General features: G+C 42.3%; 1 protein-coding gene across 1 annotated transcript in view; it reads left to right on the top strand.

Annotated features, from left to right (window-relative positions):
- The window catches only part of ANAPC16 (anaphase promoting complex subunit 16), a 393,067-nt gene that overhangs the window by 256,812 nt on the left and 113,253 nt on the right, over positions 1 to 23,002 (top strand). The window contains 1 exon segment of the mRNA XM_044056222.1: positions 5,033 to 5,107. Within this exon segment, the coding sequence (XP_043912157.1) occupies positions 5,033 to 5,107 (75 nt within the window).

Genomic DNA, 23,002 nt, shown 5'->3' with positions numbered 1-23,002 from the left:
CAATCAGTGAAGAATGAAGGCGAGATAGGACAACATCACATAAAGAAGTTATGTACTCACTGTAATGTTCCACGTGTGTTGTCCATTTCGCCTTCATTCTTGCATCCCACCCTCCTTCACCCAGCCTTTGGCACCTGGAGGACAGAGTGGTCACTATTGGAGACAAATGTTCTCTGGATGGTTTTATTGTTACCTATTGCTATATCAGCAAACAAGATCTGGGGAGCTTTCCTAGGGCATGATGGGATAAGGATACAGCCATGAGCAAGTGGAAGACCTCAAGCTTTTTGTATAAGGGCAAGTTGGAACAGCGGTTTGGTTCCAAACCCAACCAGTGAAGAATGAAGGAGAGATGGAAAATGCACACGGAACGTTATGGTGAGTACATGACTTCCTTTTGAAGCAATTAACTTTACAAACCCTTTGCATGGAAATCGGTGGGATAAAAGATCTAATTTAAACCCAGAGAATTCACAGTATCCTGCTTTCGTCTTAAAAAAAAAAAAAAAAAAAATGCCATAATAAGAAGGTGGCACACTTGGGTTTCTAATGGCTTTTAAAGAAGTAACATGGCATATTGACTGTTGAACATCGGTGCAAAGTATTAATGTTCTTGTTTTCCTTTACTGGGGGGGGGGGCATTTTACCACTGCAATTACTTATTTTCTTTGGAACTGTTGCAATGCAAGGGATTGTCGTGTGCTTTTTCAAGTGTTCATACCCTTATAGGCCCACTCACTGTGGTTCTGTGACCAGTTGTACTCTACTCTCTTATGAGAGACTCACTACTGTACTCTCGTATGAGAGACTAACTGCTGTCCACAGTCATCGCCAAGTTGCTTAATTCCTTCACTGTTTCAAATGTTGGCTTCCCACTTCTGCAAGATATATTCACGTTTTAAATATAACTTTGTGCAGTCCCGCAGATGGTAATCGAAAGTAAAAAGTGCACTGCAGTTTTAAAAGCTGTTATACACAGCAAGCTGCCTCACAACCCTCACTCATTTTTTAAAAGTCTTATCCTAGTGATGGTTGTGCTGTTTGGCCACACATCTCTTTTATTGATTAAAGTTTTGATGGCAGCAGTTAAAAGTTTTTAATAAAACAAAGGTGCATAATTGATTAATAATACTCTGTGTGCTTGCAGCACTTCAGGATTCCATTTAGTTGTGTAATAAGCATTGCTGTGTTCCACAAATGTGGCATTTAAACTCCCATTTATTACAGATTTAGTTAGCTTATCAGTCACATTTGTTTGAAAAAGGGATGTCTAGAAATTTTATTTATTGACTTTTGATTACTGGGAAAGTACGACTGGGTAGACGCCCATGTTCAGTGGATGCCCAGGGAAAAAAGCTCCAAGTTATTACAAAACATTTTAAGAACAGTAATTTTACAATCTTCAAACATAAAGCAAAACATATGCAGTTTAAATAATAACAACTTAGACATAATATAAAAACAGTGGTTAAGAACTGATACAAGGTGTATGCCATTCGTTTAATATTTAGCGAAAATTTAGGCAGTTTGTAGGGAAATTAAAGGTAAGTTAATGTAATACAAACAGGAATTGCACTATAAAGTGAAGAAAAACAGACTTGTGATATATTTAGAGAGAAAATCTGAGAAGAGACTTGGATAGCAGTAAGGAAGTAAGTGAAGAAATGACAGTAAGGAGGTATAAGAAATGAAAAGGTACTTGTTCACATGTAGAGACATAGGTTATCCTGGTTTTGAGCAAGAACAGAGCCAGATTTTAGCTAGGAAGTCTTTCAGAGTGATTTTGAAAGATGGGAGGGTGGGTATAGACCTAATGGATACAGGTAAGGAGTTCCAGGCCTTGGCATCCTTGTACAAGTACAGGCAATACCCAACATATTTGCTAGGTTTGTAGCCAGACAGGAGTTTTTGGTCACTGGATGGCAGTGACCAACTGGGAACGTAGTTGTGTTGAATTTTTTTTTTAGTGCTGGACAGGCAGATGGGCACTGGATAATTTTATAGGTGGTAAGAAGTTGTATATATGTTAGTTGATGATGTGGCAGTTCTAACCAGTTTAGGCTTTTCAGTGCTGTACAGTGGTGGGTTCTGAAAGGGCTATGTGCTGCAAGTGTAGCAACTCTGTTATAGCATTGTCCAAGTCTGTTTTTGTGAAGCCTGGAGGTTAGTAAGGATGAAAGCACCAAAAAGAAGAGTTGGGAGGAGATAAGTAGTGGCAAGTGTAGTTTTAGTTGCATCAGTGAGAGTTTTTGATGTGTTTCTAATACAGTTTTGTATATGCAGGTCGAATGTAAGATTGTCATCCACTTTCACCCAATTTACCTCAGAGTGAAGCTTTTGAGGTGAATTGTTCTCATGGGGAATGTCTTGACAACATTTTCTTAAACACAAAAATCTGGTTATGCTTTCTGCATATTAAATGTTTAGTAAACCTCTTCACCATCCTTTGAAATAGTACATTTTCTAACTTTGTTTTGGCTTTATAAATGATGTAAACAGTGGTTGGAAATCATATCAAGAGTTTTAATGCTAAACATATGTCGTCCTAATGTGGGTTCCCATTGGGATATCTTGTTTCATGCATAAGATAGTCACTTTGATGATCAGTATACTCAATACACTACTTTCTGTCTTTTAACTAATTAGCAGTCTATCTTGTTGTACATTTTCAGCCTGAGGTTACGTGAGTTTTGAAGGTAAGATTCTGATAACTAATTGACAAATGCTTTGGAGATGGTTAATGGACATCATGTCAGATTATGGCCCCTTGTTCCCAGCAACCATTTATGTAAACGTAAAGTAGTATCTGACCTCTTGCAGCAGTAAATGTATTAATAAATATTAAATGGCTTTCATTTGTTTCTAATGAAATATTCAACAATAGTCTGTAATTTTTACTTTGAGTCCTTCTCAGGGGAGACATCGACTGAATCACCAAATATAACTGAAACCTATCGCACTAGGGTCACTAAAGTACTTTTGACACCATTTTAAACATGGTTAAATTGTCAAAGGTTTAAAAAAAAAAAACTATAAACAGTATATTCAGTTCCATAATTTTTCCTTGACCATTTTCAGTCAAATTTTCTGTATTTGATTTTTTTGCCAGCTTTGATTATTACAGTAATAAATTTGTGTACATTTGGTATACTTCAGTTATTTGAGTGCTGTGTTATGTTTCAGCTCGAGCTTCCTCACCACCTGTCTCATACCCCATCCATCTGCCCAACTGTTAGACTCCTACACCAGTATTATCTTCCAGTCCCTTTTGATCAAATAATAAACAACTGCTTACTGTCTACAAACCACAAAGGGGGCTGTTGGCATTAGTCGCTATGCCAGTAGTGTAGATAGAACTTAGAACAGAAGTCCTGTATTGATCAGGTCTATCGCACACCGTCATCTTTTCAAACCATTACTAGAAGATTTCCTCTCTGCCTGTTGGATTTGTCCTTGCTCTTCATCTGGGACATAGCTCTCCAACATCCATTATTACATTTCTTATACCTCCCTTTTAAAGCACTAAATCAATTAACGTCACCTGCCTTGTCAAAATAAATTTTGGTTGGTTGAATAGATAGGGAAGACAGACTGTCTGTTCATCAGACATTCACTTGGAGGCTGGGTGTACCTAAAAATCTGGATATTTAAGTCTTCCAGTTCTTCTCCAGTACTTCTGCATTTAAAGGCCAGCCTCATGGTCTGGCACTCCTTTTGGAGTATGATTTTTTTCTGCATAGAATACCTTCACTGTGGTTCACATTATTGCATAACCATTCATTTCAAAAGTGGAGTTATTCTTAAGTTGCTATGCTACCACTTCCCCCATCCAGTATTCATTTTTTCAGGGAAACATTTTAATTCCCCAGTGTAGCAAATGCCAGAGTAAATTGTGCATCTACAGAAAAACAAAATTTTCTTACTATTCTGTGCACAGTGGCTCAGCCTGGTCATTGTTGAACAAAGAATGTAAATGTCTTTGGAAATTTTTCATTGTGCTGATAATTATCTGAAGATGTAACTTGTGGATGTGGACTCCTTGTTGGGCCTAGATAGATAAGCCATTATTATGGTAAAACTGTCTTTGACTGAGTAACTTTGGGCATTATGGCTACTTGTCAAGGTCCACTTTCACTGCACTTTGTTTGCAAATGCATCCTTGGCAATATTTTGATTGTTCCTGACTGTAAATTGTCATATTTCTCACATTACTTTGCATCTGTTTGTGTTGGTGAAATCCAAATTAACATTTTTGGTTACAGCCTGTTGACCTCTGGTGCCATCTTCAGTGGTGCTTTTCTGACCCAGAGAGGGGTTCTATCCTAGCTAGTTAATTTTGATGGTGTTATAAACATCTTTCCACCATTAGGGTTGAAGTGTATTGCCCAGTTAGTTGTGCATTTTCTAGCATGCAATCCCCAATATGGTATGATCTGTCCTGCTGAATGTAGCAGATGTCTGAGTTCTGCAGTCAGTTTGTGTTTGGCCTCAGTGCTTCAGCGCAGTACTCCTGTATGTGGAAGAGGTGAATAGGCTGGTGACTGATTTTTTTTCCTAAAGCCATCTCTCCTTTACCTGCACCACAAATTTGAGTCTAGGTTGCTGACATTGTGAAGTTACTCTTCCAACACTAGTATTGTGCCTCTGTGATACTGATCTAATGGTGTCTTGTCTCCCGCAACATTTTTCCTGTTTGGTGTGGGTATTTCTATAGTAGCCTATTCAGTTACTCCCCACCTCATCATATTTGGTGTACCTTTTTTTGTTAAGTAAAAATTCTCAAATTTAGAAAAATTGATCTTCAGACAAAATAACTTGTAATGTGGTTGACCTGGGAATAAGAAACCATGTTCCCAATAATTAGAGCTGTTTTGACCTCTTGTGTACACCCATAAGAAAAATAAATAAAATATTTTTTTTGATTTCTTGAATATATTGTCACAGTGCGAGGTGAGATACAGAGCTATATAAAATATCTTTAAATATGTGCAGTCATGAATAGTAGAAGAAACATTATGTTGTTATTTTTCAGATGGCTCTGAAAGATTTCTTTGTGAATCTGTATTCAGCTATCAAGTTGCATCTACACTAAAACAAGTTAAACATGGTAAGTGGGACAGTTTTTGCTTTATTAGGTGTGAATTGAAGGGAACACATGTCAACACTGTATTTATGGAGATTTTAGTGTGTCATGGTCATTTGACATGCATCTCTTTTGCATCAAGTTGTCTGTTGTATTGGGGACAGCAGGGATGTTAAAGTGCTACAGTATAAGAACTACATTAATGACAAAGATTTAAACTTTGGCCTTAAAGGGCTTATTATTCAGTTAAGAGGTTTTCTTTTGAGCTATGCTCATTATTTTTGTGATATTCTCATTTCTTTAAATAAGCAAATGTTAGGCTCACTCTTTCTTAGGATAGTTGGTTTTAGTTTTTTTTTTCTTTAGTTAATTATCACGAAGCCTGAAATAAATGCCTCTGCAGTTTTGACATTGTCATTTTTTTCTTTTTTATATTTGAAGTATGATTTTGAGGATTTATGTTGAGTCTATTTGAGCGGCAATTTAAAATTTTGAAAACCAGCCAAGAAGAAGAAACCGCACCTATCACCCTGCCTCAATCCTCACCACTAGCACCAGTGAGGGACATACACATTGGGAGGATGACAAGTACACACACAGTAAAGTATAATTTCTCTTAAGAGCACACAGAGATCACAGTCAGTCTGGGGCTGGTTTCTCCCTCTTTCTCCACATGCCCAGTAAGACTCCCCACTGGTACAGCTATAGAGTTGAGTCCTTAGCCAGGGTTCCAAGCCAAGTCCTCTCAGTACTCTGTCTGTCCAACCAGTGCTTCGTGTCCCCATGCTCAAGTTGCTGACACACCCACACACTTTGAGATTTGATTTATATACAAACACACACCTGGGAAAAGCTGGCACAGGTTTACTAGCTATGCCCCCTTCTGCCCAGACCATAAGGTAGTTATCACTGCCACCAGAGAACCTCTTATCAGCTACTTTAAGGCCCTTCCCAAAGGGTGACCAATTCTACCATGTAATGTTACTATTATCCAATGGTAAGTGTGACTAATAACACACCAAGAAAAAGCTGTTATGACTACACAACCAAAATAGCTGCAAGAAAATGAACCAGGCATTATCTTCCCTTCCTTCTCTTGTTCACCCAAGTATACAATACTCCGTATTTCTTCAGTTCGATCAATTTATTAAAAATGTGTTTAATAAATTGATCAAACTGAAGACATACGGAGTTTTGTATACTTAGGTGAACAAGAGAAGGGAAGATACTGCCTGGTTCGTTTTCTTGCAGCTATTTTGGAAGTGTGACTAATACTTTAATAGCTATTTAGGAGTAGCCTGTACAGTGTCACCAAATACATATGCAAGTACTCTAAGAGCTTAAATATTTCTAAACAAACCAGGTACAATTAAAAGGTTTAAATATATTTAATAATAATAAAAAAGACAATATTCAGTAAATCAGCACAGTGACTACAGAGTTCAGAATCACAGGAAATATTTTAAAACTACATTGCAAGACAGTCTCAGATAAATACAGAAAACATCTAAACTAATCTTTGCTTGTATTTCTATGTCTAAAATATATTTTCCCCTAGTTACTTACTACTAGCACGGCAGAAGTGCTGAAGATGGATGTTTCCAGGTCCCAAGACAAATGCAAAATGCCCAGACTCTCTCTCTGAGATGGTTCTTCAATTAATACACATTACTGCTGGGTTAGCTAGAATGGCATCACTCTTTGTCACCTGCCTTCAGTTCCCAGGCTAACAGAAACTTAAAATGTAACATTTCTCTGTGAAAAATACCTACCTCTCAGATGTGCAGCTGCTAGGAAGTCACAGAGCAATAAAAACACTTTACATTTGAAACCTAGTAATTATTTCTGTTTTACAATAGAAAACCCTCTAGCTCTAGACATCCTGTCTCTTTGCATTAACTAATTTTTATAGCACAGTCGTAAACAATTTCAACTTATTTTCTTGAAGTTTTCAAGTTAACTCTGTATGTTCCAACTTCTATCTTTAACACACATCTGCACAGGTGTATAGTTTATACACATTCCTGCTCTTTTCCAGCAGGGTACAATGTGGTTACATTCTTGAAGCTCAGTACATAATATACAGTTCAGCACACACTTCTGGACCAGTAGTTAACTATATGGTATGTGTATATTATTCTTACACTTGTAAGACAAGCCTATGGATCATATTAACATTTAGAAATGACATGATTATTTACAAAATTCCAGATAGCTGGGCTGGCAGTGTCACATTTCTATACAAGTCATATTAGTATTTTCAAGTGACATATAATTATTTACAAAATTCCAGCTAGTTGGGCTAGGAGCATTTCGGTTTGCCGCACACCCTCTCGATGATTCCCTTCCTCCCTATTCTTTACTTCATTATTTCTATCTCGTCTGTATTCTATGTATCCATAGGATTATTGTGAATAGGACTTGGGGAGGGATACACTCTGTTGTACAAATCTTGTTCATCCCTGAGAAATTTCCTTTGTTTTCTGTTTAAATTATTTTTAACTTCATGTTCCACTTTGTCAAAAATCTGATCGTATTTAAATACTTTACTATCAAACAATCCATCATTCAAAATTTAATTATTCATCTTGTTACATTCATCCATCAAAAAATTAATATTGATGGTATTCACTCTGACAGTAAAATGTGCAAGTTCGATACCATGCCTATCAGACATATCTACTAACTCAGACAATTCAGCATACCTAAGTAAAGTCCATTTTGGAATTCATAAATACGAAGCTCTTTTGGGACCCTTTTGGCTTTAATACTTTCAGAAAGAAGCACATTGTCACATTATAAGCTATGCACCTTGTTAAACTTTTTATTTTATTTGAGGATTTATGTTAAGACCATTTGATCAACAATGCAAAATTTTGAAAACCACCTAAGAAAAAGAAGAAACTACATTTTAGCAGAGGGGGAAGGCCTCTGTGCACCCTCAACTTAGGGGGACAGTGCCTTCCTACATACCCTGCTAATTATATATACTAACTCCCAAGATCCTACTACAGAGGGGAAAGGACACATTTACAATTCCCACTGTACCACAAACTTCATGCAGCTGTTACTTTTCCTGTAGTTGTTTTTCCAGTTTTTATACCTTTGATCACATGGTCTCTGCCATATAAATTTCAACAATGTAAAATGTGACAAACTAATACAGACCTCATTTTGAGTACATCAAATTCTAGTCTGCCTATGTTCAGGCACATAAACAGAGATGCTCCTTGCATGCAAATAACCCTGGAAAATATTTCATTAATGACAGTGGAGCTAGTGATGGTAGGCACGTGTTGGTTATATAAAGAGGCAGTAAAGTTGATTTACTTTTTTTTTCTTAAAACAGTTGAGCAACAGTAATATATATCAAAAGTAATGGTACCAGTAGTTGAAACTGCAATAACTGTTTGTTACACAGATAACATTTGATGTTATGTAGTCCTATCTTGCCTACATTCTTCACCTGTGGGTTCGGAGCTGAATGTCGGCTCCGACTCGGCCTATTTACTAGCTCGAAAGTCTTTGATTGGCTGGGCTAAGATGGTATCCCACAATACTTTGCCCCACATTCCCAGATCTCGTTTGCCGCTTGTAGAGCTCGGACGTGGTCTCGACTTGGCTGTGGCTAAGTATTGCTAAAAAAACTCTTTCTTGTGAAAATTTTGGCTAATTGTTCTTATACAAATAGAGTTGTTCATAGTGTTGTTGCTGCGTTATTTTTTGTAGGTTGCGAGTGTTTTTGTGTGTGGTATCCCTTTATTCCTTCGGGCTAGGCCCGTTTGAGTTAGAGGACCTAGTCCTCCTTGCAGTGTTTGTCTGGCTGTCTTAGGTGCATTTTACTTTAAGATGAGAACCGTTTTATTTAGAGGTTCTCCCCTGTGCTTGGTTGTTGGTTATACTTGTTCTTCCATTTCTGTGTTAGTGGTTTCCCGCCTTTTGTCAGTAGCGGCTGCTATAGTTGTTGGCTTGGCATGTCTAAGGAACAAAAAGAGCATAAGCCCTTGGGCTTTAAAAAGTGTACAAAGTGTGCCTATAAAATATCCATCACAGATGGACGTTCGGTCTGTGTTTACTGTCTTGGAGCCATCCACCTTCAGGAGTCGTGCAGTTTCTGCCACGCCTTTAGTCCTCGGGTGCTCCAAGAGAGGAAAAACAAATTCATCTTAAAGGGACTGCTAAAACCGTCCTTTGAGGAGGATTTAGGTTCGGCTCCCAGCTCCCAGTTGAAGTCTAAATCCTCCAAATCGAAGAAAAGGTCTCCGGCTCCATCTGTTACTTTGGAGCCGCCTTGTAAAATTACCATTGTCGAGTCTGCTTCCTTGGCTCCACCGGCATCTGGGCCGCAGGCGGTCGCTGTGTCGACTGAGTCTGCGCCCACTCCGATAATTTTGGAACAAATTCGGAGCCGGTCGCCAAGCTTGAGGCAGGGTTCTCCAGATAGGAGGTCCAGGTCTCCATTCATCACCTCCAGGCTTTCCGATTTTGATGTAGATAGGGTGGTGCAGAGGCTACTACAGTCTCCGGTGTTGGCCAAACTTTTCTCGGCTCCGACCCAGTCGGCTCCGTAGCCAGCTTTGTTAGTTGTTCCTGCTATCCCTCCTCCGAGCCCATCCTTGTCACCAGAGCCGGTAAGCTCCGCTCCATGGGACGTTCCTGTGTCGGCTCCGATCCCCCAGCGGGGTTTATCGGTGCCAGCATCGGCTCTGACCCTGTCAGTCCCTTCCACAGGGTTAGAGACCCGGGTTTCCTCAGTCGGGCCCAAAGGGGATGCCTCGGAACACCCTTCGGTTCCGAGCCTCCCTCTCGGTGCCTCTGCTGCGGAGACACCGGTCACTGTCATGGCCCTTGGAAGGCGGTCGGTCGGTCCTCAGATTCAGGAGGTCCCGCCTTCGAGGCTATGCGGAGCGTGCTGGCTAGGTCAGCTGGCTAGGTCAGCTACTTCTCTCGGATCGGGTCTTCCATCCCCCACAACACCGGCGAGAGCTTCTGACACCCACCTATCCTTGGATAGCAGAGCGCCAGGGCCTAAGGATACCCCCATGAGCGGTCCTCTTCTTTCTGAGGAGCCCTCAGAGTCTTTGCCTGAGGAACCCCCCAGAAAGAAATTGTGCAAGAGGAAGCACGTAGACTCCCAGGATGAGTCTCTCACTTCCCATACCATTCTCCGATATCCTGGAGATCTTGAAACAAAGAGGAGACTGGCCCTCCAAAACCCCCTCCGAGGAGTTGTCAGTATTCCTTAAGGCCTTTGGCGCTCAGACCTCTGCCTCTTGGGTGTCTCCACCCTTCAACGAGCTCCTGGACCTTATTTGTCGGAGAGTGTGGGAGACTTCTGACTCCGTGGAGCCTGTTCATCGACGCCCTAACAAATTTTTGTCTGCTCCCCAAGGGAAAGAATTTTTAACAAAGGGAGTCTCGGTAGATGCTATGGTGCTGGCGGCTGCCACACAGAAGAAAGTTGCTGAGTCTTCCTCTTCGGTCCATCCCCCTAACAAGGAGTCTAGGACAATGGATCGGTACGGGAAGAGTACCCTGTCTTCAGCGACCTTTACCTTGCGGTCACTGAATTATTTGTCTCATTTCACGTGGATCCAGAGAGATCTCCTTAAGGAGTTAGGAGATACAGTAATGGGTAACGTGCCTGAGGCAGTGGCTCAGACTGTCAACGCTCAGCTCTCTACCCTCAACTCCATCGCTAACTCATCCATGCGACTGATTTTGTACGCGGCCGAGGGAGCTAGTAGGGTGGCTAGCTCGGGGTGGCCCTCAGAAGGCAAGCCTGGCTACGCCTGTGTCACTTTGCGGAGGCCTTTAAGTCTTCCTTCACTGACGCCCCCTTTGATTTTTCCTCCTTGTTTAGGACCAAAGTGAAAGACACCCTCACCAGGTGCGAGCAAGAGGGAAAGACCTTGTCTGCCGTAGGAATCTGTTTTTCCCTCCCGTCGAGACCTTATCCCAAGGCTCAGCAAGGGGGAAAGATGTGGTTCAAGAAATCACAAAGGCCTTTTCCTGCCGCACAGGGTGAGACCCCCTTCCGAGGCAGGGGAGTGGAGTCGTATTCAGGGAGACGTCGCCCCAGAGGCAGAGGGGGCCCCGCAATTCTGGGGACCACGATTCCTTTCGTGGTTCCCCATACTCTCATTCCTGAGGGTGTGCCCAACTGTGCTTCTCCTGAGCCAGTCGGGGGTCGAATTTCCCGGTATCCGGAAGCCTGGGTCAACATCACCCAAGACCGATGGGTATTACGGATAATCGCCGGAGATTACACACCATCCCATTCTATTCCTCACCCCCTCCCGTCCAACGGATCCCAAACGGTCCAACCAGTCAAGGGGATCAAGCAGCATCAGAGGTTTCTCAGCTGCTAGAAAAAGGAATCATCCAACCAGTCCCCCCAGACAAGATCGGATTAGGGACTTCGAGATTCTTTTTGGTGCCGAAAAGAACGGGGGACCTGAGACCCATTTTGGATCTCAGCCAACTCGATCATTACATACGCAAGTCCAAATTTCGGATGGTCACGCTACAATCGATTCTCCCATTGTTGGAAAAAGAAGTATGGATGTGCTCCATCGACCTGAAGGATGCTTACTACCACATCAAAATGGACAGAGCATCCAGATGTCATCTACGCGTCTGGCTGGGAGCCAGGCATTTCCAGTTTCGAGCCCTACACTTTGGTCTCACCACAGCCCCCAGTGTGTTCACCAAGTGCATGGCAGTAGTGACTGCTCACTTGAGACGTCAAGGATTCCAGGTGTTTCCTTACCTGGACGACTGGCTCCTATCCGCCCCCACCAAGCATTTACTTCTTCAAAACAGAGATACTACCATCGATCTTTGTCACCGGTTAGGCATTACAATAAACTGGAAAAAAATCTGCCTTGCTACCCTCACAGCATGTCTCATTTATAGGAGCAGAGTTGGACACTATTCGGTTGAGAGCATTCCTGCCTATGGAGAGGATCACAGGGTTGCAACAGGTTCGTACGATGATGCCTCTGAAACGTGTGAGGGTAAGACTAGTTCTTCAGTTACTGGGGACAATGGCGTCCACTATTATGATGGTCCCATTAGCGAGGTTACATATGAGGATCCTACAATGGCTCCTATTCGCCCAATGGTCCTTCCAAAGACTACCTCTATCCCATCCTATCTTAATCGCAGGCAAATGCAAGCAGGACCTCAGTTGGTGGCTATGCACCAACAACTTAGTCGTAGGGAAACCCTTTGTTCCACCCAACCCAGTAGCCACAGTGACCACGGACGCCTCCCGGATAGGGGGGGGGGCATTATCTCGACAGGATGGTCCAAGGCACGTGGCAGGAGCACGAGATAGACTTGCACATAAATGTCCTGGAGATGAAGGCAGTGCTCCTAGCGTTGCAGGCACTTCAGGACGTCCTCCCTCTAGGGACTATTGCGATACACTCGGACAACATGTCAGTAGTGTGGTATCTCAACAAGCAAGGAGGAACCAGATCGTACCCCCTATGCAGAGAGGCCATGAGAGTGTGGAATTGGGCGCTAGCTTCCCAACGGGCCTTGATGGCAATGCACATCCCGGGGAAAACCAGTGTGATTGCAGATAGGCTAAGCAGAACGATCCTCATGCCTTACGAGTGGTCGCTGAACCGCCGGGTGGCGAACAGCATATTAAGCAAATGGGGTCAGCCTTGCTGCGATCTGTTTGCCAGTCCCCACAATGCAAAATGCAGCAGCTACTTCTCGCTGATCCCCCCACCGGGGGAATCTCCAAGGGATGCTCTTGCACACAATTGGCCCTCGGGTCTGCTGTATGCTTTCCCTCCGTTTCCCCTTATCTCGAGGGTGATTCAGAAAGAGCTGTCCTTGGGAATCAGATTGATTCTGATCGTGCCACACTGGCCTCGACAAGTAAGGTTCCCCTTCCTTCAACCTTACATGGTGGATGCTCCCTGGACTCTGGACCCTCGTCCAGACTTGCTAACACATATGTCGGGACAGCTCCGCTTCTCCCTGGAGACCCTCCGGCTGACCACCTGGCTACTCCACTTCCATCCATAGTCAGGTGTCACGATTTTTCTCCAGACATGGTCCATATTCTTTCGTCCTCTCATAAACCGTCCACTAGGAAGATCTACTCTAGCAAGTGGAAAAGGTTTTCGATATGGGCCCACTCCAAAGGTATCGACCCCTACACAGCCCCCATTGATTCTGTTTTGGAATTTCTCTCACTTCTTCTACCAAGGATCTGCCTCAGCCACCATCAAAGTTCAGCTGGCGGTTACTTCAAATTTTCATGTGGCTTATGAACCTAGCTTAATGGCACACAGGCTGTGTAAAGCATTCCTAAAAGGCACTCTTCTCCTTCGTCCCTCTGTATCTCAACCTGTTATGCCCTGGGACCTCAATTTTGTTCTGCAGGCTCTCACCCTCCCACCCTTCGAGCCTGCGGCTTCCTGCGATTTAAAATTTCTTACATGGAAATCTGCCTTTTTGATAGCTATCTCATCGACTAGACGAGTCTCAGAACTCCAGGCCCTATCAATCAAGCCCCCATATTTGATATTCCATAAAGATAGAGTCTCTCTCGGACCAAATCTGTCCTTTCTTCCCAAAGTGGCTTCCTTATCTAATATTAATCAGTCCATTGAACTGCCGGTCTTCTTCCCCAACTTCTCCAATAAGGCAGAGTCCCAGTTTCATCTGTTGGATGTTCATAGGCAACTACGCTTTTATCTACACAGGACTAATGATTGGCAGAAGTCAGACCAGCTTTTCGTTTCATTTTCAGAGAATTGCTTGGGGTCTACGGTATCCGAGGTCACCATCTCTAAATGGATAGCTGGTTGCGTCTCCTTTGTTTATCAGGCAGGGGTAAAGAGCCTGCCCTTCCCAGTCAGAGCACACTCTACCAAAGCAGTTTCCACTTCCACAGCCTTTCAGGCTAGGTTATCGATGGATGATATTTGTGCGGCTGCAACATGGGCTTATCCTCACACGTTTGTTTCCCATTACAAATTGGATGTGGTGTCCAGGGGCAGATCATCTTTTGGCTCCACAGTGCTCAGGAGTATTTTCCATTGAGCCACCCAGGATGTAGGTGCTAGGGACGCTGTCCAACAGGTGAAGAATGTAGGCGAGATAAGACTACATAACATCAGTAAGTTATGTACTCACCATAACGTTAGATGTATGTAGTCCATCTTGCCTCACATTCTTCATTACCCCCCCCCCCACCGTCCCCCACGCCTGGAGGATTTGGAGGATCACCTTGTATTTCTGATATTACAGAGTCCCTTTGGATAATTTGTTGGACCTATTTGTTATGGGTGTGTGTGTGGTTTGGGCGATGGATACTATATTTCTGTTGGCAGCAAACTAGATCTGGGAATGTGGGGCAATGTATTGAGGGATACCATCTTAGCCCAGCCAATCAAAGACTTTCGAGCTAGTAAATAGGCCGAGTCGGAGCCGACATTCGGCTCCGAACCCACAGGTGAAGAATGTGAGGCGAGATGAACTACATACATCTAACGTTATGGTGAGTACACAACTTACTGTTATAATCGCTCTTTCTTGAAAAAATTGAGTTATATACTACTATGGAGTCTGAGAGCCTTTATGACACACCTTTGGCATTTGATAAAAATGATGAAAAAGCAAAGCAATTCAAAATGTTGGGTGCTGGCAGCTCACAAATCTTAGAGTAACTCAATATATTAGTTGAGTGAGGAACTGTGAGATGGTGTAGAATCAGAAATGTCAAGGATTTACATCACCAGTTATCTTCAGTAGAAAAATGAATGTTGCACTGCAAGATGTGTGAAATAAAGTACAAAAAAGGAGTGATTTCATAGAGAGAAACATCCATCAACATTTAAGATTATTCATCACAAACTGTGTTTTCATGATCCAAGAAGAGCTTAGTACGTAGTCAGTCCGAGGGATGGATTTGATGGAGCTGTGCATTGGTGTAAAGTTTCCAGCAACTCTAATTCCTGGATTCAGTAAATTCTGTGTAGGCTTCCTGCAAAGTCAACACAAAGTTTACATGTGTGCACGGTGAGTAACAGAATGCAGTGCATATTCATGCTGCACACTGCGTTTAAGTAAGGTTTCATGGCTGGCAACAGTGTTGCTGGCCAGGAAACCATGTAAGCAAACATGAATAGCACTCCTTTTTAAATCAGAGCATTGATGGTTCGCTGTTTTGCTTTGACTGTCACAATGGTCACCAGGGCTTCACAGATGCCTCTCAATCTCTTAATGCAAGACATCAGGATAAAGGTCAACATAATGGGGGGACAATGACCCAGAAATAGGGACATACTTGACATATTTGCCCAATAGAAATGTGATAGAATAACCAGGGACTTGTGTTAAGATGCATATTCTGAAGGATATGAAGTATGAAACTCAAATGTATGTAATACTGAGTCACACCAGTCCTTAGAGCATCCCAGCAATATGGCAGAAAGCCACAAATTTGATAAGGAACACATCTGGACATCCTGTGAAAATCTGGGCAGTTGAAAAGTATGACTGCTAAGTGTATGGTCCAGACACAGTACATGACAGTGTATCTACAGCGCAGAGTATTGTGATATCCTATTCCTGGCATTCTGTACTGAAGCTGTGTAAATCTCCAATAGTACATGGACTGCCATGTAAAATAAACACACTGGGGAATTGTGTGTATTGAATAGGGGTGCACAGATGAATTGTAGGTATGAACACAGGGAAAGAGGACTGATGAAACAACCTAATGTACAGCAGATTAGGGCATGTCAGTGGAAGATGGTTGTAGCAGTAGCACCACTCACATATTTATATAGTACAGTAAGAACTGCACAGTGAAAATGTGTTCTATGCCACTGTCACACAAGGTGACATAACAATGGGGAGGACTTCTGTGTGAGATGATCATCCTTACATCAGTAATACAGAGGACATCTATCAGGGATCTGACATAAAATTGGGGTAGGGTGCATGTTGTGAAGCTGTGCAAACTGATTTGCCTGAATAGGAGTGTAATCTCAGCAGATGTCTCCAGCAAGTGGGGCACGGGTAAAGGCTCATGGACAACATTAAAAGAACCAGCCAGAATCGTGGACAATATCAGAATAATACCACCAGTAATCCCATGTCTCTGACATCACATATGTGATTTAGAGTGATAAGAAATTATTCTGCAAAAACACACTTGAACAACTATTGTGATGTGTACACACTCTGAGGGTAATCACACACACTATCCTGGCACTGTAACATCTATTGGAGGTGTTAGGAGGGACACTGCCATACCTTTATGTGACATTGAGCAATACAGGCTAGTTGACTGGTGTGCATGACATTTAATATATATAATATGGCCCAATCCACATTGTCACGAATGATATCTCTGCCATTAATGTCAAACACCTGTGTATGTAGTGTGTGCATTACCAGAACAAGTAGTACACCTGCATATGGTATAACAATTTGGTGTTCCGCACCATCAGAGAGTCATGTTTATGCCGCAGAAAGAATACCTATGTATGGCTAATAAGCTGTGTGACAGCTCACTGCCACAAAGGTGGTACCCTTGAGCTACACATCAGTGGAAGATGTGTAGGGAGGTACAAGAAGGGTGCATTGTACTCTTGGTATGATGAAGACTTGGGGCTATGGAGGTATTATGGCCTCTGATGTGAATGTCCTTCACATACTCCGTACTTATGTTACATACAAGGGAGCAATCAGCACTGTGACCACGTGCTGGTGGATGTTCCACTTATCTACCCCAGGACACAGGTCACATACGTATTGGTCTGATTATAAGGTGTGATGTCCACATTATACTTGGGTTGTGTGTTTTCCTGACTTAACAAATCTCCCCCATATTTTCTTGTCATTGCAGGTGTTGTCATGACTGTGGCACATATCTTTGATATGTGTTGATACTGTCTGTATTCTACTAATATCACAGTTGGAGTCAATGATTGCCTACATCATCTAGTCCTTCAGGCAGCTGTTTGGATACAGGATGTGTATGCCATCTGTGTCCATCACGTAAATGGACAGGAAAGGGGCTAGCAGACAGCCCTGATGTACAGAGCTGATCATTGGACCTGAGATATAGGCCATTTCACACATTTAAACATAGTGAGATGCCACATACGTGATAAACTAGTCTACCCACTTGGTGATATAGCTGTGTATGGCCACTTCTGACCGTGTTGATTGAATGTTTTGGTGCAGATTTGTGTCAAATGCCTTGGCCTGATCAACTTCCACAAGATGATAGTGTTGTCATGCATGCTCTCTGTGACCTCTTTGAGGACATCTGTCATATGTAACAGGCATTCTGCAACATTAACAACACACACAGGTCTTTACAGCTGGGATATTACTAGTGTCCATTTAGAAAAAGTACATGATGACATGTTGGTGTACTAACAGTTGAGGAGAGTCAGGATATGTCTGTACATGCATGCCTCAGGTGATGCCCCCCAACTCAGATGGATGCATGTTGATGTACACCCTTCTGTGGGAACATAGCCAGTGTGGAGGATGTGTTGAAGTGTGTATTCAACTTATCAGGAAGGTGTATGTGCTGAGTCATGCCATAGGCGATCCGTGATCTTGTCACAGCCCATTGATTCTCTGTGATAGGCCTAGATGAAGGTAAGACAGTACATACTCCCTGTCATGATCTTGCGTAGGGTTTTGACACAGTCTCCCATGCAGGTATCATTAAACTCTCCCAGCCGGGAGTTAAACCTTATGTCACTAGATGAGTAACCAGTTGGGTCACCAGCAGAACACATACTGTAAAAGGAGATGAATCAACCTGTACCAGTAGAGCTGTCATCATTGGCAAACCCCAGGGATCTGTGCTTGGCCCTTTACTGTTTGAAATTTGTTTCTTGACAGTTCAGGCTAACGTGTATGGCCTTTGGCTTACCAGGTTTGCTGAGTCTTGCCTATTGGATGCAGTAATTGAGTCCACTAATGATGACATACTACAGGAGGAGCTAACACAGACAAATGATTGGTGACAAAGCCACGTGATCAACAAATGCAGAAATGTATCTTTACCTTTATTTTTGTCCTTCTGAAAAGTGGAATTCCATGCAAATTACAGCACTGACACAACAGTCCTGCTATGTTGAAACCCAGTGATGCAAGCACTGAGAAAGCACATAGGTACCAATCTGAACGTCGACCAACAAGTGTCCACACTGGTATTGAAAGCCTATGTTGTGCACATCATAAGTCATGCCATCCTATTCAGATCTTAGGATTGTATGACAGCACTGTACTCGAACCTCTTCAGAACACTAATAGAGTATAATGCTGTGTTTTGCATGTACTTCACCAGACGCATATAGCAGCTGAAGAGATCACAGGGCCTACAAACCACACCAGGATGTAAGTGGATAGATTGAAAGCATGTCACTGTAATCTGTATTGTAAAGGATGAGATGACTGACTTTTGCAGTCTCTGACCCTGCCCTGGTGATAATGGTGCATATCCACAAGTCAGATATAACTGATTACGTCAGCAGTGTCTGTTGAGGTGAATATGGCAATAACAGTGTCCCACATGCTGGTGTAAAAGGCTCTCTGTAATGTTAAGCAAGAGCACACACACACACACACACACACACACACACACACACACACACACACACACACACACACACAGTTAACTGCAGTCAGAATAGAACCCCTACCTACATAAGCACACCAACTACAGAACTTGGTATTTTACACAGGCGCCAACTGCAGCTCAACTTATAGTGGATGACGTCAGCAGGGCATGTTGGAGAGAAGATGTTAGGAGGCCTGCATGAGATGGATGTGTAAGCATGCATTGACACATTTCTTTTTGAACCCAGATGATACTGGGTTTGAATCCAGGTGTATGTAATACTTTTAAATAATAAATGATAATGCAATGATAGAAATTCTTTATAGTATGTGTGTTGATATGTGTTGGCATAGTGCAGCAGGGTTAAGTGTCATTGTGCAGAGGTTACTGTAGCATTTTGCCACTGCTCACCATTAATGCACAGTGTGCACCTCTGTACAAACAGAGCCTAATAAGTGAAGGGATCCATTACTTTTTCTCTTCTACTGATGTGTGATTCTAATTTTTGACCAGATTAAAGACACTAAAATGGAGTAGATAAGAAAGTGGTGAAATGGGGAGCAAATGGGGGGCAGTACAGGAATGTGCAAGAGAGAGGTAGGAAAAAAACATAGCTGTCCATTTCTTTAACAGTGTAAACTGAAAATATGTGCAGAATGTTAACTGAATTTGGACCCTCGCCTCCACAAAGAGGGGTGACCACAACGCAGTCATGTTTTATAGCAACTGAGCTGATTCAAGTGTGTCAAGAAGATGTGTGTGAAATGGAGAGCTATGTATGGGACCACTTTATTTCAGTAAAAGAATGTTGGGGAAGGCATATAGGTATGTCTGGGTCAGGTAAGTTGGTTAGGTGAGGAAGCAGTTGAAAACATACAAGATGAGACAGGGACAGTGATGGACACAAAAGGTCAGGGGGCACCATGATTGGGGTGAGGGAAGGGGCAACACAGGCCCATGCCCATCAAACTTGAAGACAGTGAGAATCTAGTCCTAACCCACTGGACTGTCATCACTGTCACCTTACTCACCTGGTGGCTTTGGTGCTTGATGTCTCCACCGCCTCCTCGCATGGACCATGAGGGAGAGCAGCTTCTCCATCTGGTGTAGGTGTACACCAGTGGTGCTCATGACCTTGCACCCCATCCCTGGCAACTTGCTGTGGGTAATGAAATCACCACCTCCACCACTGCTCCTGGAGTTTACCACTGTACCATTCCCCAGGGCAGGACTACCTGAGGATGCAGGTAGTGCAGGGGCAGCAGAGAGGCAGTACTACCAGGGTGGCTCGTAGATGTGGTGGGCATCGGTGCTGGAGCCAGTGAAGCGGGGGCAGACTAATCCACTGGGGCTGGCCTATGTCACTGTGGAGCATTTAGTGATATGGTACATATGATGACATAGAGACATTTTGACGACACATAATAGAAAATGAAAATAAAAGAGATGAGAGTTGAGATGAGATCTTTAGTACCATAACATGTGACATACAATGCATTAATACAGTTATAGAAATGCTTTATCTTAAGTATTACATTTAAGTATACCTCCTAACAGGTACACTGTACTACAGATTGCTGAAAGTAATCCTTGAAATGTGCATGTATAGCACATATACATGTTCCAGTTATACAGATTAGTTTACAGCAGGGTATTTGTGCCATTGGTATAGAGTTTTTAATTTAATGTAAATATTAATGAAAAAATAACAGTATTATATAATTGTGAATTGTGGTATTTGAACCCACAACCTCTGACTACAATCTAATATTGAAATCTTTAAGAATTGGTTTGTGCTACAGACTAATGCATGCATACTTGCTTTTACAGTTGGAATTTGCATGCTCAGTTTGATACAACTCTGTAAAATACCAAAAAAGATATCTTTAACTTTTAATGCTATAGTAACACTTCTTTTCTGCCACATACTTACACTTGCTTCACTCAGTCTGTCCAGTTGAGCAACATGGGCATGGACATTGAACTCATGTTCCCTGGCAGCTGGGGATAGAACAGAAAAGAACAAAAGAGCATTACACATACTAATCTTACCTGTACATAAGCTTTTCCAAGTCTTACAAATACTGTCTTTATTGTATACTAACACAGCTGTGGGATGTCCACAGTCTCAAATTCTCCAATCAGTGGTTGAGATTATTCTTCTCCTCTATGGGTTATTAAAATGATGCGTACATTGCTCTCCAGTGCGTGGGATACCACTAGCACAGGATACAGCCTGAGCCAAACTATTCCATGCCTCACACTTGTACTGGGAGCCAGAGTAGTCCCCCTGCAGATAACTTGTCTGTGTTTCTTTACCAGGAATCTAATAAATATTCTGGACTCCTGGACACCACACCTCTGTGCCCCTAAACCTGGTATCTTCCCCACTAACACCAGTCATGTCTACCAGGAGAGCTAGAGCAACTGAGACTGCTTTTCAGCCAATTCCAGAGTTCGCGTTTATTGGTAGTGAGTAAACCCAAGCAACATGTTTGCATGATGGTAAGCAGAGAGCAGCAGTGAGGAATTAAATTGCAATTGGAAGGTTAATCTTACACTTGGCCTTAGTTTGTCGTAGCCTGGAAGTATGTATTGAAATTTGGAAGGTAACTGTTAGGTGAGTTAGATTTGTAGACATGCACTGGGTGCATAAATGTAATGGCATATTTTTCTTTTTACCTTTATACACTGAGAAAATTGATTTTTACACTGTGGGGAGTCAAACCTTGGTGTAAGGGATAAAACATTTTCTTCCACAGCTTTGATTTTTCATCTTTGTCGCAGAAGTGCTGCTTAGACATAGGAATCGTACATAAATACAGGTGGCAGTGTGAGCTGTTACACATGTATGCATGTGACCTGACAAGGTTATTGGATATAGAGTCAGTTGCACATGTGTCTTAGGAAAATGTGAACCCCATGCAAGTCCCAGATAGCAAAATTATACTTACAGAACTATAGTACACAGTATACAGTCTGTCATACATCAGGAAACACAGTGTTGTCTCATCATTCATATGTATAATTCATATCAACTTCACTATCTAAAAGTGTTATAAGTGAGAGTGAATATGATGGGAAGTGGCACAACCATAAAAGTGTATGGAATATCTTGTATTAGAACTCAGAACCATGTGTATGATAGCCTACACTTACACCTGTTGCCACAAGAATGTTGAAATACAACTAGTCTGTTTTTTCAATTGATTGCTATAAACTACACTGTCATAATAGTAAGAAAAAAGATTGCAAACCCTGTACTAGAACCCAGGCCCATCTGTACTCCAGCTCTACACTTTCGGCTGTCTGGGTCGTTTCTGCATGTGTTCTGTCTGCTTCCTGGGTGGTCTAGTTGTCCAGTTTGCACACTGCTGCTCATCACGCAGATGAGATGAGCACAGCCAAACCTGACGTTTCCTATGTTTCCCATGATTGTGCTAAGCACTATATTGTGCAAACACTGCCCCCCCCCCAAAAAAAAGGGAAAAAGGGACAAGTAGTTGAAATGAATGTGACATACCCACTAGAAAATGTTGGCTCACATGAGGTATTTCTACATAGATCTGGATTTTGACTGTCACTCCAATGAACCTTCAAAACACAGGAAGAGTACCTTATCCCTCTTTGCCCCACAAATAGCTCTGCAGCAAGAAACTGAAATCATTCTGCATACAACCCACTGCAGCATCATGTATAGTAATGTCAAACTATACAAGTGTTTGAACATTTATTATTTTTGGATGTAGTGCACGAAGTGATCACACAACCGGTTATGATTATTGCTTGCAAATATACAGCTTTGTCTTGCATCTGTTTGTTGGTCATTCTTCTCTTATTTGACCAGCAATCTGAAACATGCAGTCTGTAAGCCATTCTATATCATTGGCCTTAAAATGTTTGAGGATATTACATGAAAATAATATTGCATGCATGTGCCAACAAATAAAGATGAGGTTGGATGTTAATGAACATAACCTGTGAATTGTGCTTTGCTTACTTAAATTTCCAACCTTACATGCAACACGTTTAAATCTAAACTGACACACCCACTGGGTGTAGGGTAGCCTGCAATGCTGCTGTGTTTTCCGTCTCCCAACCAGTAATCATTCATAGTTGCAATCCATTAAAACAAATACTGAGGGAGTGCCTGCACTGTTTACATCTCCTGTGTGGAGCCAAGTGTTTGGGATTCAGCAATTCTCGTCAGTTCACACTTCGTTTGCATCTCCACCATACTAACAGCTTTGAATCTGCACCATACTAACAGCTTTGAATCTACACCATAAAACGTT

The sequence above is a fragment of the Protopterus annectens genome, chromosome 14.part0 (assembly GCF_019279795.1).
Source record: "Protopterus annectens isolate FY-2018-M chromosome 14.part0, PAN1.0, whole genome shotgun sequence".
Taxonomy (NCBI): Eukaryota; Metazoa; Chordata; order Ceratodontiformes; family Protopteridae; genus Protopterus; species Protopterus annectens.
The sequence above is the reverse complement of the archived record's forward strand: the minus strand, read 5'-3'. Positions and strand labels throughout refer to the sequence as shown.